Here is a 14,061-nt window from a genome sequence, read left to right on the forward strand (position 1 = left end):
AGCGTTGTCGTACTTCAGGTTTTTTTTCTGTTGAATTGGCACATTCGTATAGAAAACGATTGTACAAATTCATTACACGGTTTACTGCATTTTAAAAGCGCCAATTTGGAAACGATTGGATAAAGTTAGTAAACCACGTAACTCAATATTAACATTGGAAAACTTGATATTCAATTTAAGAATGTTGTCGCAAGCGTAATTATAATTCACAAATAGCAATCCGAACAGAGCAAAATATGTATAATACATAATATGTTTTGACTTCTGGCTTAAACTTAATTTGCTGAGGCGTGTTTATGCTTTATAGGTCACTAGTGAAGAAATGGGAATTAAGTTTACATGTTACGTTTTGATTAGTTCAATTCACATGGCTTTTCTTTATTTTATCAAACACTAGGACAATGGATCTCTTATCATTACTGTATTACTGTCTAGTGATTTACGTGATCGTGCAGTTTATTCGGTTCTTGAGAGCTGATGGAGATTTGACATTGTTATGGTGTGAATGTTTTGGAAACAAGCCAGGTACAGAGATTGTAATTTTACTTCTATGTTCAGTAATTAATCTACTTCAAATAATGTTGTAAAAATTAATCATTGCACCAATACAAACTCACTTCAGATTTCACTGAACTCTACCTTTATTGACAAATTAAACTTTCTACCTTAAACTATGTCCCCAGCCTGAAAAAAAACTCTAAGTAACCATGCCCGTCATAATTCTGTAAACTTCTATCATTTCCCCATATTCTTTGATGTTCAAGTGACATAATGAAAACATCCAAATCTAATACGTGGTTTATATTAATTGGCAAATTTCAGCTTAATAGCATTAGGAATTTTACAATGAACTCCGTTATCCTGGATTAAGTAGTTTGAAAATCCAGGAACGTTCCTGATACCATCTGGAGGGAAATCTAGTAACTGCAGTAACTCTCCATAGTTTCAACCCATATAAGGCACAATCTGTGAAGAAAAATCAAGTTCATCTGGCAATTCATAACATTAACATCAATTTTCATGTCATTCACAATCTTGGCATTTATAGCGTCATAGAGTCATAGAGATGTACAGCATGGAAACAGACCCTTCGGTCCAACCCATCCATGCCGACCAGATATCCCAGCCCAATGTAGTCCCACCTGCCAGCACCCAGCCCATATCCCTCCAAACCCTTCCTATTCATATACCAGGGAAAAAAGCCCCAGCCTGTTCAGCCTCTCCCTATAGCTCAAATCCTCCAACCCTGGCAACATCCTTGTAAATCTTTTCTGAACCCTTTCACAACATCTTTCAGATAGGAAGGAGACCAGAATTGCATGCAATATTCCAAAAGTGGCCTAACCAATGTCCTGTACAGCTGCAACATGACCTCCCAACTCCTGTACTCAATACTTATATTGTCATTGTGCCCAACTCTCTGCTTTCAATCAAATAGTCCACTAACAATTACTGTCAAGTTTATTATGGCCCATGGCTAAGTTATCGGCTAAAGTTTGCCAGTCATCAAGCACCTATCTATTCTAATCCATTTTCTAGCACTTGGCCTGTAGCCTTGTATGCTATGATGTTTCACGTGCTTAACTAAATACCACTAAAATGCCTTGAGTGTTCCTACCACTCTTTTTAGGCAGAGTTTCCTGTATAAACCTGCAGCTCCTTACCTTAAGGCTATGTCTCCTGGTTGCTGACCCTTCTACTAAGGGTACATGAGGTTAACCATCCCCATGTTGTCCCTCATAGCTTTGTAAATCTCTCTTAAGTCTCCCTATATTATATTATATTCTATTCTTCATTCGCTATTCTAAGGAAAACCACCCCAGGCTATCTCGTCTCTTTCTTGGGCTGAATCTCTCCAGCTCAGTCTACATGTTGGTAAATAAAAATCGAAAGAACTGCAGATGCTGAAACTCTGAAACAAAGACAGAAATTGCTGGATAAGCTTCGCAAGACTGGCAGCAAATGTGGAGAGAAAGCAGAGTTAATATTTTGGATCTAGTGATCTTTTTTCAGAATAATTCATCCAGTGTATTCAAATCCCACAAGAGTCCCAAATCCTAGTTAATGCTATTATTGGCTAGTCACATTTCAAACTGAAATCTGGCTTGATAGATTTTTTAAAAATAAGTTAAGATGGTCTTTCACTGACACATAAGCCTGCAATAATGTAGATCTGGTTTTAACAAACAAACAGAAGTTTGTAAAAGAAAGGTTGACCAAGCTATTTACATATAACACAATTTGAAAGATTTTGAATTACACAAAAATACAATCCCTTCTATCTCAGTATGGTAGAAAATCTCATTTTGTGCTAATGACATCTATAGCTTTTAACATGGCTGTTTCTTTTCAATTCCCAATTTAGCAATTTCTTTTCCTTGGTTAGTTCCACAACTAACTTACTTGACTTCAAGTAACCATTTCAGGATTTAACCAAAGACTTTTGATCTGGAACTTCCACACTGATTTTTTTTAACAGTGAAGTAAACCATTTCTTAACAATTCTAAACCATCTTCCTTTTTCAGGTTTGTGTGTGTTTCTTACATGTCTGTGCTGTTCCAGCAATAAAGTTTCAACTTTGATCTCCAGCATCTGCAGACCTCACTTTCTCCTAAACCATTTCTTAACAATTCTAAACCATCTTCCTTTTTCAGGTTTGTGTGTGTTTCTTACATGTAACTTCCTTCAAGATATCTGTGAACTGAAAACAAAAACTTCCCCAGCAATGAGTTTACCCCTTAAGCCAAAAACAAATCCCTTACATTTCCAAACTGAAAACAAGCTCATGCACCTCTACTATTTTACTTTGTCTGCTTGTAAAACTGTCCCTATGCAAACAAATTACCATTATCACCCCTTTTACATTGGCTTTTAAATCTTCATAGCTCCCAAAGTACTGACAAGTTGTTCATTACACTACTCTTGTATATGCAGACCAAACCCCATGTGCCACTAGTTCAAAATCCAAATTCTCAAATAAATGATTGTTTATATTTATGTAAATGTGACACATTGCATCAAGGTAGTGGGATACTATTGCATGGAGGTGGATTTGGAAGGTGCTGCAGAAGGAGCCTTGGTGAGTTATTGCAGTGCATCTTGGAGATGGCACACGTTATTGCCATTATACATTGATGAAGGAAGTAAATGTAAATGGGTGGTGTGTCAATTGACCACACAGCTTTTTTTTCTGGATAGTGTTGAGCTTCTTGATTGGAGCTGCACTCCTCTAAGAAGCTCATCTTAGGTATGCAGAGATCTGTTGTGGTAGATGCCTACACAATTTTCCAATCTTGAGCATTTGTTTTACATCAACAAAAATGCAAGATCTAGGGGTCTTTATTTGAAATATTTCTGCTATCATTAAGACTCAACTTATTCATGAATGGAAATTAATAGTTTGTAAAGGTATTTTTGATAGTCAAGGAATAACATTTACAAGCTAGGTATTTAATATTCAATAGAAGACAAACTCTACAAGAAAGTGGTATGGATAACGGGGGCCTCTTCTGGAATTGGAGAGGAGCTGGCATATCAACTAGCAAAATTAGGAGCTTTTTTGGTGCTATCTGCTAGGAGAGTTGCTGAACTGGAACGAGTTAAACAAAACTGCCTTGGTAAGTAAAATATTTTTAATGATCGTATAGATTACTGGAAAAGTAAATTTAGTATGTAACTAAAGGAAATTAATTAGTTGTGCTGTTCACTATCCTTGGAGATTGAAACAGAGTTGAAGAGTTGTGAAATAATTTTAGCACTATCAGCGTTTGTAACGGATGTAAGTAAAGTTTCTTCTTGTGAACTGCCTGAAATTATCTTTCTTTGCCTCAGTTGAAACGCTAGACTTTTTTTTTCATTTTTCCTCTATTCATCAGTTCCTGATGAAGGGCTTATGCCCGACACGTCGACTCTCCTGCTCCTCAGATGCTGCCTGACCTGCTATGCTTTTCCAGCGCCATAGATTTCAATTCTGATCTCCAGCATCTGCAGTCCTCAGTTTCTCCTTAAATCTTTCATGCCCAGGCGTCATTTACATGAAGAAAGCTGTCACCATCCTCTTGATCCAATTGTTAAGAAATAAAGAGCAGTATCACCCTTATCCAATTATCTCTGTCTGCATGGCTTCCAATGAGTATTATAGGTAATGTGCACTTCCCAGCAGTGATTTTGTTAGCAGCAATGCTGAGATCATCACTGTCAGTCTGCATGTAATTGGAGTTTCCTGCAGTGTGTTGCTCACCACTGTGCTCAGTGATAAATGGCGTATGATAACCCATCAGTCGAGAAAGGGGTCAAAGTGACAGTATAGGTTTTCAGTTAGATGTACTTTCAACTACAAGATGGTTATATGATTGAATAACATAATCATATGTATTAGTTTGAATATGATTGGATCATGCTGTTATGCGTACCACAATGGTATGTAGACTATTATTATTGTTAAGATAGATATTTGTATAAGTAAAAATGTAATGTTTTGGAAATTATCTGTAGAAATAGTTGGTCGGAAGCCTTATATGTAAAAATATAAGAGTTTTGGTTTTGTAATAAAGATTTTCAGCAATATGCCACTTTTTGATTTATTCATCTCTGATGCATGCGTGAATAAACTTTTAAGCAACCCGAGTCTTGTCTGGCCTAAGTGGGGAAAAAAGGTTTAATATCTCACTTACTAGGCTGATGTGGCTCAGATTAGCCATTACCTTTTGGGGTGGCTTGACATCAGGTGGGGATCTTAGACGAATGAGACCAATAAGATCTGAATTGGGGTCACTGAGCCAGGTTGGGGACCTGAAGTTTTACAAAGTTGGAGTTTGGCAGAACATGGGTGTGTATTAGAGGGACTTGGAAAAATCGAGTCTTCAGTCTGAGTAGGTCGCAAAAAGGCAGTCAATTCAGGTCATGAGCGTCCCAGAACAGGACGTTCCTTAGATAAAGTTAAACAGCCCCACAAAGAAGCAGATCATTCTCTGTTGAAATCTAGGATATTGGAATTAAAAGGGCAATTCTTCAAACAACAGGTATTGGTCATACTCCAGATGAGTGGAGACAAACATCTGTATCATTACTATGTACTATAGCTGGTGTTTCTGGAATTTAGAATAATTTGTGTATCTCGCTCCTATAAAGGAGTTGGGAGGTCATGTAGCTGCACAGGACATTGGTTAGGCCGCTTCTGGAATATTTTGTGAAATTCTGGTCTGCCTGCTTTAGGAGGGATGTTGTGAAACTTGAAAGGATTCAGAAAAGATTTACAAGGACGTTGCCAGAGTTGGAGGGTTTGAGCTAAAGGGAGAGGCTGAATAGGCTGGGGCTATTTCCCTGGATCGTCGGAGGCTGAGGGGTGACCTTATAGAAGTTTATACAATCATGAAGGGCATGGATAGGATAAATAGACAAGGTCTTTTCCCTGGGGTGGGGGAGTCCAGAAAATTAGAGGGCATAGGTTTGGGGTGAGTGGGGAAAGATTTAAAAGGGACTTAAGGGACAACTTTTTCATATATGGAATGGTGCGTGTATGGAATTCTCCTGCTCTTTGGATGCTGCCTGACCTGCTGCACTTTTCCAGCAACACATTTTCAGCTTTATTTCAAGGGGGTTAGAGTATGAAAAATTGGGTTTTACTGCAACCGTACAAGTTGCTGGTGAGATACCGGTGTCCCGTGAACAGTATGTGTCCCCTTGTTCAGAAAATATATCATTTCATTGGCGGCCGTTTGGAGAATGTTCACCGAGGTTGATCCCCAATATGGGAGGGATTGTCTTTTGAGCAATAGTTATTAAAATTTAGAAGAATGAGAGCAAATTTCATTGAAACAAAGTTAAAAATCACACAACAAAGATGATAATCCAGCACGTTTATTTGGAAGCACTAGCTTTAGGAGCGCTGCTCCTTCATCAGATACCTGATGAGGAGCAGCGCTCTGAAAGATAGTGCTTTCAAAGAAACCTGCTGGACTATAACCTAGTGTAGTATGATTTTTAACTTTGTTCACCTTCGTCCAACACCGGCTCCTCCACTTCATTGAAACAAGTAGGATTATTAAAGGGCTTGACAGTATAAATGCTGAGAGGATCCATGGGAGATTCTAAGACAAGAGGATATCATCTCATAATTAAGGAGTGCCAATTTAAGACTGAGATGAGGACGAATTTCTTGAAGAATATGAGTCTTTGGAATCCCTTGCAACTGAGAACTGTGGGATCGGGTTAAGGTCTTAAGCCAACATAGAGCTTGCAAATGCAAGATAAAAATATTGGGAATTTAGAATTGCAGCTGTAAGACTGAGAATGTTTGTTTTGTTTCAAATCCAGACTTCCATTGTCAAATAAGAGATGATAAACTTTCGAGCTTGTCAGTTCTGATCAATGAGTTATAATCTGTTAATTGATTAAATGTAACTCTTTTCTTTTAGAATTGATGTAATCAACCTTATTATAAATTGTAGAAATTAATGTGCTTCATGTTTTGGGCAAGGTATAAGAAACGTTAAACTGTTTTTAAGATTTCATGCAACATAATCAATCCAGAGAAAAACAAACTGTTAATGATGAAGTATCTGATTTTTTGCAGGAACTTTATCAATTAAGTGCTGGGATTAAGACATGAGTTCAAGACATCGACATCATTGAGTCCAGATTACATAAGCTTCCCTTTTCCTTTAACAAAGAAGCAAAGAATATTTATTTTTTCTTAAAAACTGTAATGCTAGAAGTCAGAAACAAAAAAAAATTGCTGGAAAAACTGCTGATCTGGCAACATCTGTAAAGAGAAAGCAGAGTTAAATCTTAGTGTCCAAATCTTCAGATTAGCTTTGAAGGGTCACTGGACCTGAAATAAATCTGCTTTCTCTCCACATGTGCAGTCAGACTTGCTGACGTTTTTCCAGCAATTTCTGCTTTAGTTTTTGAGCAAAGAATAGTTATTTTAGCAAACTAATAACACACCTGATGAAGAGAATGGACTCCTCAGTGACAATGTCAGCCAGTCAGACCTTAGTGGGTAGTGACTTTGGTCAGTGTCCATCACCCTGAAGAGCTAATTAGCGATGAATCATGCAGTGCTTAAACTAATCAGTGTCATACTTGGTTTGGTCAATCAGAATGACTTATATAATTGATTATGCTATATGGAGCTTGGAAAGAATTAATAAACAATGGCTTTTGGTGACTAAGCCCGTGGTGAGAGTTTGTGATCCTGCTTCTGCCTCAGAATGCGGGCCCCATTATTTGGCCTACTTGGATGTTTGCCAAGAGCCAATAGGCGGGACTGAAAGGGAAGGGGTAGGGGACGAAATTATAGGTTGTTTGGTATTTGTCAGTATGTGCCAAAAGACTAGGGTTTCTAAAATTTACTAAAGGGTTAAATTCACCTTTCAAGTGTGAACAAGATCACCAAAAAGAAGTTGTAAGAGGGTACAAACTTCTGAGATACCACATTCCAGTGCTGCACTCAATGGAACAATTAACCAGTGTCACAAAAACTATGGTCGACTGGTATGTGAGCTTTTGCAAGGAGTATAAATGAAACACTATACACTGTTGGAGCACTTTCATTTTGTTATATTTTTACTTTTTGTTTCCATTTCCAATATTTTACTGTAAGATCCTCCAAATATTTAGATCTTAGAAATTCTTCATCTAGTAGGGGAATATTCCAAGTATCATAAATTAATCAAACATCACTAAGACTGAAGATTTTAGATTGGAATTGCCCTCTTAGGTACACCACCCTCTTCTTGATCTGTGCTTTGCAAAGGACATTTTTTAAAATGTACAGTTTTACTTTGTAAATTAAGAAAATATTTAAATATAAATGCTCTACAGGAATGTTAAAAATGATTTCACGTGGATATTGTTGTCAGTAAGGACTTAAATATTATCAAGTTGGCTGACCTTTGGAAACTGCTATCATGTTGTATATTTTACCATGAATATGGACTCTCTTATTTGGCTTTTGTGTCAATCATCAACAGTACTGTTCAATGTTCTACCCTTTGAACTTTCCAAATTTAGACTTGTTTCATGGCAATCCTGCAAATTTTGAATGAGACAAAGAGAAAAACCTATTTGACTATTGTGCCTGTCAGTGTTGCCTAATTAGTCACTTTCTTTTACTCCAGCTTATTTCTCATAGCTCTCTAAAACCCAGTTTTAGAAAAGTTTAGTATCCTAACTCATATATTCAATGTTCTGACCAATGAAGGCAAGCTTGCCAAATGCCGTCTTCATTGCCCTGTTTATCTGCAACTCCACTTTTGAGAAACTATATATCAGCACCCCTAGGTCTCTTTGTTCGACAACACTCCCCAGGGGCCTACCATTAACTGTAAATGTCCTGCCCTGGTTTGCCTTACGTATGACCTCACATTTATCTAAATTAAACTCCATGGCCTACTCTTTACCAACTCGCCTGTCCTGCTGCTTTCAGAGGATTTGCATGCATGCACTCATAGTGATTGGAACGAGGTCAGCCAGATGGACCTCATAGAATCCAAAGTTCCCTATTTGGGGCTGTTAATCTGGACCAGTCAGGGAGTCCTGGCTGACCAGAATCTCAGGAGTTCTGTTCACTCTAGGAGCCAGCTCTGAGCTGGCTGGATTAATGTCATGTACTATGCATGTGTGAAAAAAGAAAGGATGACTTGGTGATGGGATACTAGATTTTGTGGAATTATTTCAACACTGTCTGGGTGTCCTAGGTTCTGACATCCCAAGGTATGACAGGAAAAATAATTTCACTGCAGAAATGCAAAATATTCAAAACGATTACCTGCTAACTCTCCGGATAAGACTTTAAAATGGGGTAGAGTGTTTTGTGTCTCAAGTTTCAAGTTCAAATTTGTTATGTTTCAAATTTTAATCATGGTATGATTTTTAGTTTAACTATTTATTAATAGCTATATTTTAGGCAAGGCTTTAAAAATGAAAACCAAAAGAATGAAATGATTTAGCATAAAATATTCATTTGTTTTAGTATTCACTCAGTGAATATGACTTGTTTTGTAGATCATAGCAAGCTACGAGTAAAGGACATTCTTGTTCTGCTACTTGACCTGAATGTAAGCAGTTCCCACAAGGATGCGACAAAAAGTGTTATCCAGTACTTTGGTAAAGTACGTTTCCTCATGATTTTCCATTTATTATAAGACCATAAGACAGAAGTAGAAGTAGGCAATTTGGCCTATCAAGTTTGTTTTGTTATTTGTTGTGACGGATATGTTTCTCTATCCCACTTTCCCACCTTCTCCGTGTAACCCTCAATCCCCCTAACAATCAAGAACCTATCTATCTCTGTCTTGAACAGACTCAGTGTCTTCACCTCCATAACCTTCACTGGCAAGTGAGTTCCATAGGCTCACTACCCTCTGACTGAAGAAATTCCTCCTCCGCTCAGTTCTAAAGGGTTGTCCCTTCATTCTGTGGCTATGCCCTCAGGTCCCAGTCTCCTCGACTAGTGAAAAACTCTTACCCACTTTCACTCAATCCAGACCTTTCTGTAGGTTTAATAAAAATCTCTTCCCTCTCCCTCTCTATTGTCTCTATGTCTCTCCCTGTCTGTTTCTTCTCTCACCCTGTCCACCCTTGACACCCCAAAAAAATCCTTTTTAAACTGAGTACAGATCGAGAATCCTCAGACAGTACTCATGATAAACCCTTTATCCCCAGCATCATTCTTGGAAACAATTTCTGGATCTCCAAGGCCATCTTTCCATAGATACTGGGCCTAAAACTACTCTCAATATTCCAAATGCATCTGACCAGAGACATAAACAGCTAAGCAGCATATTTCTGCTCTTGTATTCTGGCCCTCTTGAACTAAATGCTAATATTTCATTTGCTTTCCTAAATGTCAACTGAATGCATGTTAATCATAAGAGAATTCTGTAGTGGGGCTTCAAGGCTCTTTGTGCTTCAGATTTCTGAAGCCTTTCCTTGTTTAGTAAATAATCTATCTTCTTCCTACCAAAGTGCATAACCCCACACTTACCAATGTGATATTCTTTGTCCACTCTCCTAGTCTGCCCAAGTCTTTCTGCAGCCTCGCTACTCCCCCAGCACTACCTGTCTCTCCACCTATCTTGTCATCTGCAAACTTAGCAATAATACTCTTAGTTACTTTGTCCAGATTGTTAATTCATAAAGTGAATAGTTGTTGTCCCAACACAGATCCGTGTGAAACTCCACTACTCTTTGGCTGCTATCCACTTCATGCCAGAACCTTGTCCCTTACACCATGGGCTATTGTCTTACTTAGCAGCCTCCTGTGTGGCACCTTGTCAAAAGGTTTCCTGGAAATCCAAATAGACCACACTGACTGGTTCAACTCTCATCTAACTTACTCATTACCTCCAGCAGACATGACCTCCCCTTGCCAAATATGTCTCTGTTTTACCATGTACTTCCAAGTACTCCACAATCTCCTCCTGAATAATAGATTAACTTCTTATCAACAATCTAGGTCAAGCCTATAGTATCCAACCTTTGACAAGTCTTCTGCCTGCCTCCCCTCTTAAACAGGGATGTTACATTAACCACTTTCCAGTCCTCTTGGACCCTCCCTGACTCTTGTGATTCCTGAGAGATTCCACAAAGTCCTCTGCTATCTCTTTCAGAATTCTGCAATGATTTAGCAACCTTCTGACATTTTCAGCTTCCCCAACACTTTCTCCTTACTGATGGCCACTACACTCACTTATGCCTCTGACTTTTTTTAAGTTCTGGCATGCTTCTGTTTTCATCCACCATGAAGATTGATGGAAAGTACCAATTCAATTTCTCCACCATTTCTTTGTTCCCCATTACCACTTCTCCAGCCTTATTTTCTAGTGGTCCAATGTCCAGTCTTGCCTCTGTCTTAACATTTTTAGATATTTAAAACAACTCAAGCAATATTTTATATTACAAGCTAGCTTACTCTCTTATTTCATCTTTTTCTGGATTAGATTACTTACAGTGTGGAAACAGGCCTTCGGCCCAACAAGTCCACACCCACTCGCTGAAGCGCAAACCACCCAGACCCATTCCCCTACATTTACCCCTTCACCTAACACTACGGGCAATTTAGCATGGCCAATTCACCTAACCTGTGCAAACTCCACACAGAGAGTCGCCTGAGGTGGGAATTGAACCCAGGTTTCTGGCACTGTGAGGCAGCAGTGCTAACCACCGTGGCACCCTTCTTTCATCCTTCACGTATCTCCCCGTCCCCGCTTTTTTTCTCTGTTATCCTCTGCTGCTTTTTAAAGGTTTCTTAATCCTCAGGTTTTCCCACTAATCTTCACCACATTGTATGCCTTTTATTTTGCTTTCATGCAGTCCCTGACTTCCCTTGTGGTTGCCTTGATATATCCTAAATATGTTTTTTCTTTCTTGGGATGAATTTCTGCTGTATCTCCCAAATTGCCCCCAGAAACCCCTTCCATTGTTATTGCGTTATCTTGCCTGCTAGGCTTTCCTTCCAGTCAATTCTGGCCATCTCCTCCCTCAGGTCTTTGCAGTTATATTTTACTGAATTGTAATACCATTATATCTGATTCCAGTTCCTCCCTCTCAAATTGTAGTGTGAATTCTGTCATGGTCACTTCAACCATAGGGGTCCTTCACCTTAAACTCCCCAAACAGGTATGATTCATTACGCATCACCAATCCAGAGTTGCCTGTACTGTAGTGGTCTATACTACAAGCTGCTCGAAAACAACTGTCTTGTAGACCTTCCATAAATTCCTTTCCTTGAAATCAGTTGCCAACTTGATTCATCCCCAGTCGACCTGCATATAGAAGTACCCCATAATCATTGTAATAGTGTCTTTCCTTGCTCCTGATTTATTTTCTGCCGCACATCCTTACGACTGCTAGGAGGTCTGTACACAGCTCCCCTCAAGGTCTTTTTTTTCTCTTTGTGGTTCCTCAACTCTACCCACACCACACAAATTCTGACTGTCACTATTAAATTGATAGCAAGAAGTGTTAGACTCAAAAATATTAGAGAAACAAAATATGAAATTGATAGCAAAAATGTTGTTTCTTACTAAAAAGGCATCCTTGCCCCCCTCTGCCCATCTGCCTGTCCTTTCAAATAGGACATATATCCTTGAATATTTAGTTCCTGGCCCTGATGCCCTTGCAGTCACATCTCTGTGATACCCATAACCTCAGACCTGCCAAATTTAGTGCATATTAAAATCTCATTTGCCTTGTTTCATTTACGTACTGCACCCACTTTACCTCTGAGCATCCCCTCTCTGCTTCCATTTTTCTCTCTCACACACACGCACAGATGTACACAGCATGTCCCATTGGAACAGTGTCCTGCTTCCTCGATATTTTGCCAGTGTCCCATGAATTCAAACTCTTTGAACCACATGTTTAGCTCTTTAATCTTGTTGACCTTGTGCCAAATTATTTGTGGCTCAGGTAGTAATCTGGAGATTGTCTTTTTGTTCTTTTTTTTAAATTTAGCCCCTAGCTGCTCATATTCCCAGCAGAACTTCTTTTCTCTTCCTACCTATATCATGGCACCTACATGGACCATGACAACTGGGTCTTCCCTTCCCACTCGAAGTTCCTTTGCAGTCCAGATGAGATATCCTGAATCCAGGCACCATGCAGGCAACAGAGCTTTAGGAATTCTCAATCCTGGTCAGAGAGTGTCTATTCCCCTGACTGTATTATCCGCAATTACAATTTCATTTCTCTTTGAATGGCATCCTGTACCATGGTGGCATGGTCAGTTTGCTCATCCTCTCTACAGTCCCCACTCTCATCCACACATGGAACAAGTGTCTCAAACTATTAGATATCCCTCTATCTCCTGCATTCCTTTACCAGTCTCACTAGTAAACATACCACTGATCATGTACAAGATGGTTAATCTAAGGGGTGTGACTGTATCCTGATATAGTGCCCAAGTAACTCCTTTCCTCCCTGATGTGTTCAAAGATTGTGAGAAGATTTGTAGCTTGGGTGCTCGTTGTTATGGTTCTGTTCACCGAGCTGGGAATTTGTGTTGCAGACGTTTCGTCTCCTGTCTAGGTGACATCCTCAGTGCTTGGGAGCCTCCTGTGAAGCGCTTCTGTGATGTTTCTTCCGGCATTTATAGTGGTTTGAATCTGCTGCTTTGCAGGAACCGGAGTTGTTTGTATGTGGTGCTAAGGCGGTTGGCACAGGATTCCCATTTCCTGGCTTGTCTTAGCGTTCCTCGCCCGTGGGTGTTCAAAGTTTGTGAGAAGATTTGTAGCTCAGGTGCTCGTTGTTGTGGTTCTGTTGCTGAGCTGGGAATTTGTGTTGCAGATGTTTCGTCTCCTGTCTAGGTGACATCCTCAGTGCTTGGCAGCCTCCTGTGAAGTGCTTCTGTGATGTTTCCTCCGGCATTTATAGTGGTTTGAATCTGCCGCTTGTTTGTGTCGCATTGTTTGAAATTCAAATGCTAGCTCATCAGCTCTGAGCCGGAATTCCTTGAGCAATCAACACCTCCTATAGATGTGATCACTATGAACCACAATGGGATCCTCCAGAACCCACATCATGCAGGTACAACACAGTGCTGGACCAGAATCTTTGTTTTAATTACTTAGTTCTTAATTTAATTTTTACAAGTTTCATACTGGTCCTCTGGTTTGTAGCCTGTAAATATTTCCTCTATTTATCTTCAGTCTGAAAGTAATAGTCAAATTAATAGCTATCACCAACCAGTGAACTTGTGGTTTATCTGTGATGAAAATCTTTTGTGCTGGACTTAGATCCTGGGCTTCAGTTTAACCTGTTCAAAAAAAAACCTTGCAAATTATGAGCTAAAAAAGGAAGCAAAAATATAGCTCGTGGCGCTCGAGAACCATAAATAGAATGGTGGTATACTGCAAGGATCTGTTTTGGGGCCACTGCTGTTTGTCATTTTTATAAATCACCTGGATGAGGGCGTGGAAGGATGGGTTAGTAAATTTTCAGGTGACACTAAGGTTGGTAGAGTTGTAGATAGTGCCAAAGGATGTTATGGGTTACAGAGGGATAAGCTGCAGAGCTGGCCTGAGAGGTGGCAAATGGTGTTTAAAGCGGATAAG

General features: G+C 39.3%; 1 protein-coding gene across 2 annotated transcripts in view; it reads left to right on the forward strand.

Annotated features, from left to right (window-relative positions):
• dhrs7 (dehydrogenase/reductase (SDR family) member 7) overlaps positions 1-14,061 on the forward strand; it is a 52,826-nt gene that overhangs the window by 513 nt on the left and 38,252 nt on the right. For both annotated transcript variants that reach the window (XM_043698466.1, XM_043698467.1), the window contains exons 3-5: positions 398-525; positions 3,466-3,618; positions 9,011-9,117. In XM_043698466.1, coding sequence (XP_043554401.1) covers positions 398-525; positions 3,466-3,618; positions 9,011-9,117 — 388 coding nt within the window. The remainder of the gene's footprint in view (positions 1-397; positions 526-3,465; positions 3,619-9,010; positions 9,118-14,061) is intronic.

This window comes from Chiloscyllium plagiosum, chromosome 10 (assembly GCF_004010195.1).
Source record: "Chiloscyllium plagiosum isolate BGI_BamShark_2017 chromosome 10, ASM401019v2, whole genome shotgun sequence".
In the NCBI taxonomy this organism is placed as follows: domain Eukaryota; kingdom Metazoa; phylum Chordata; class Chondrichthyes; order Orectolobiformes; family Hemiscylliidae; genus Chiloscyllium; species Chiloscyllium plagiosum.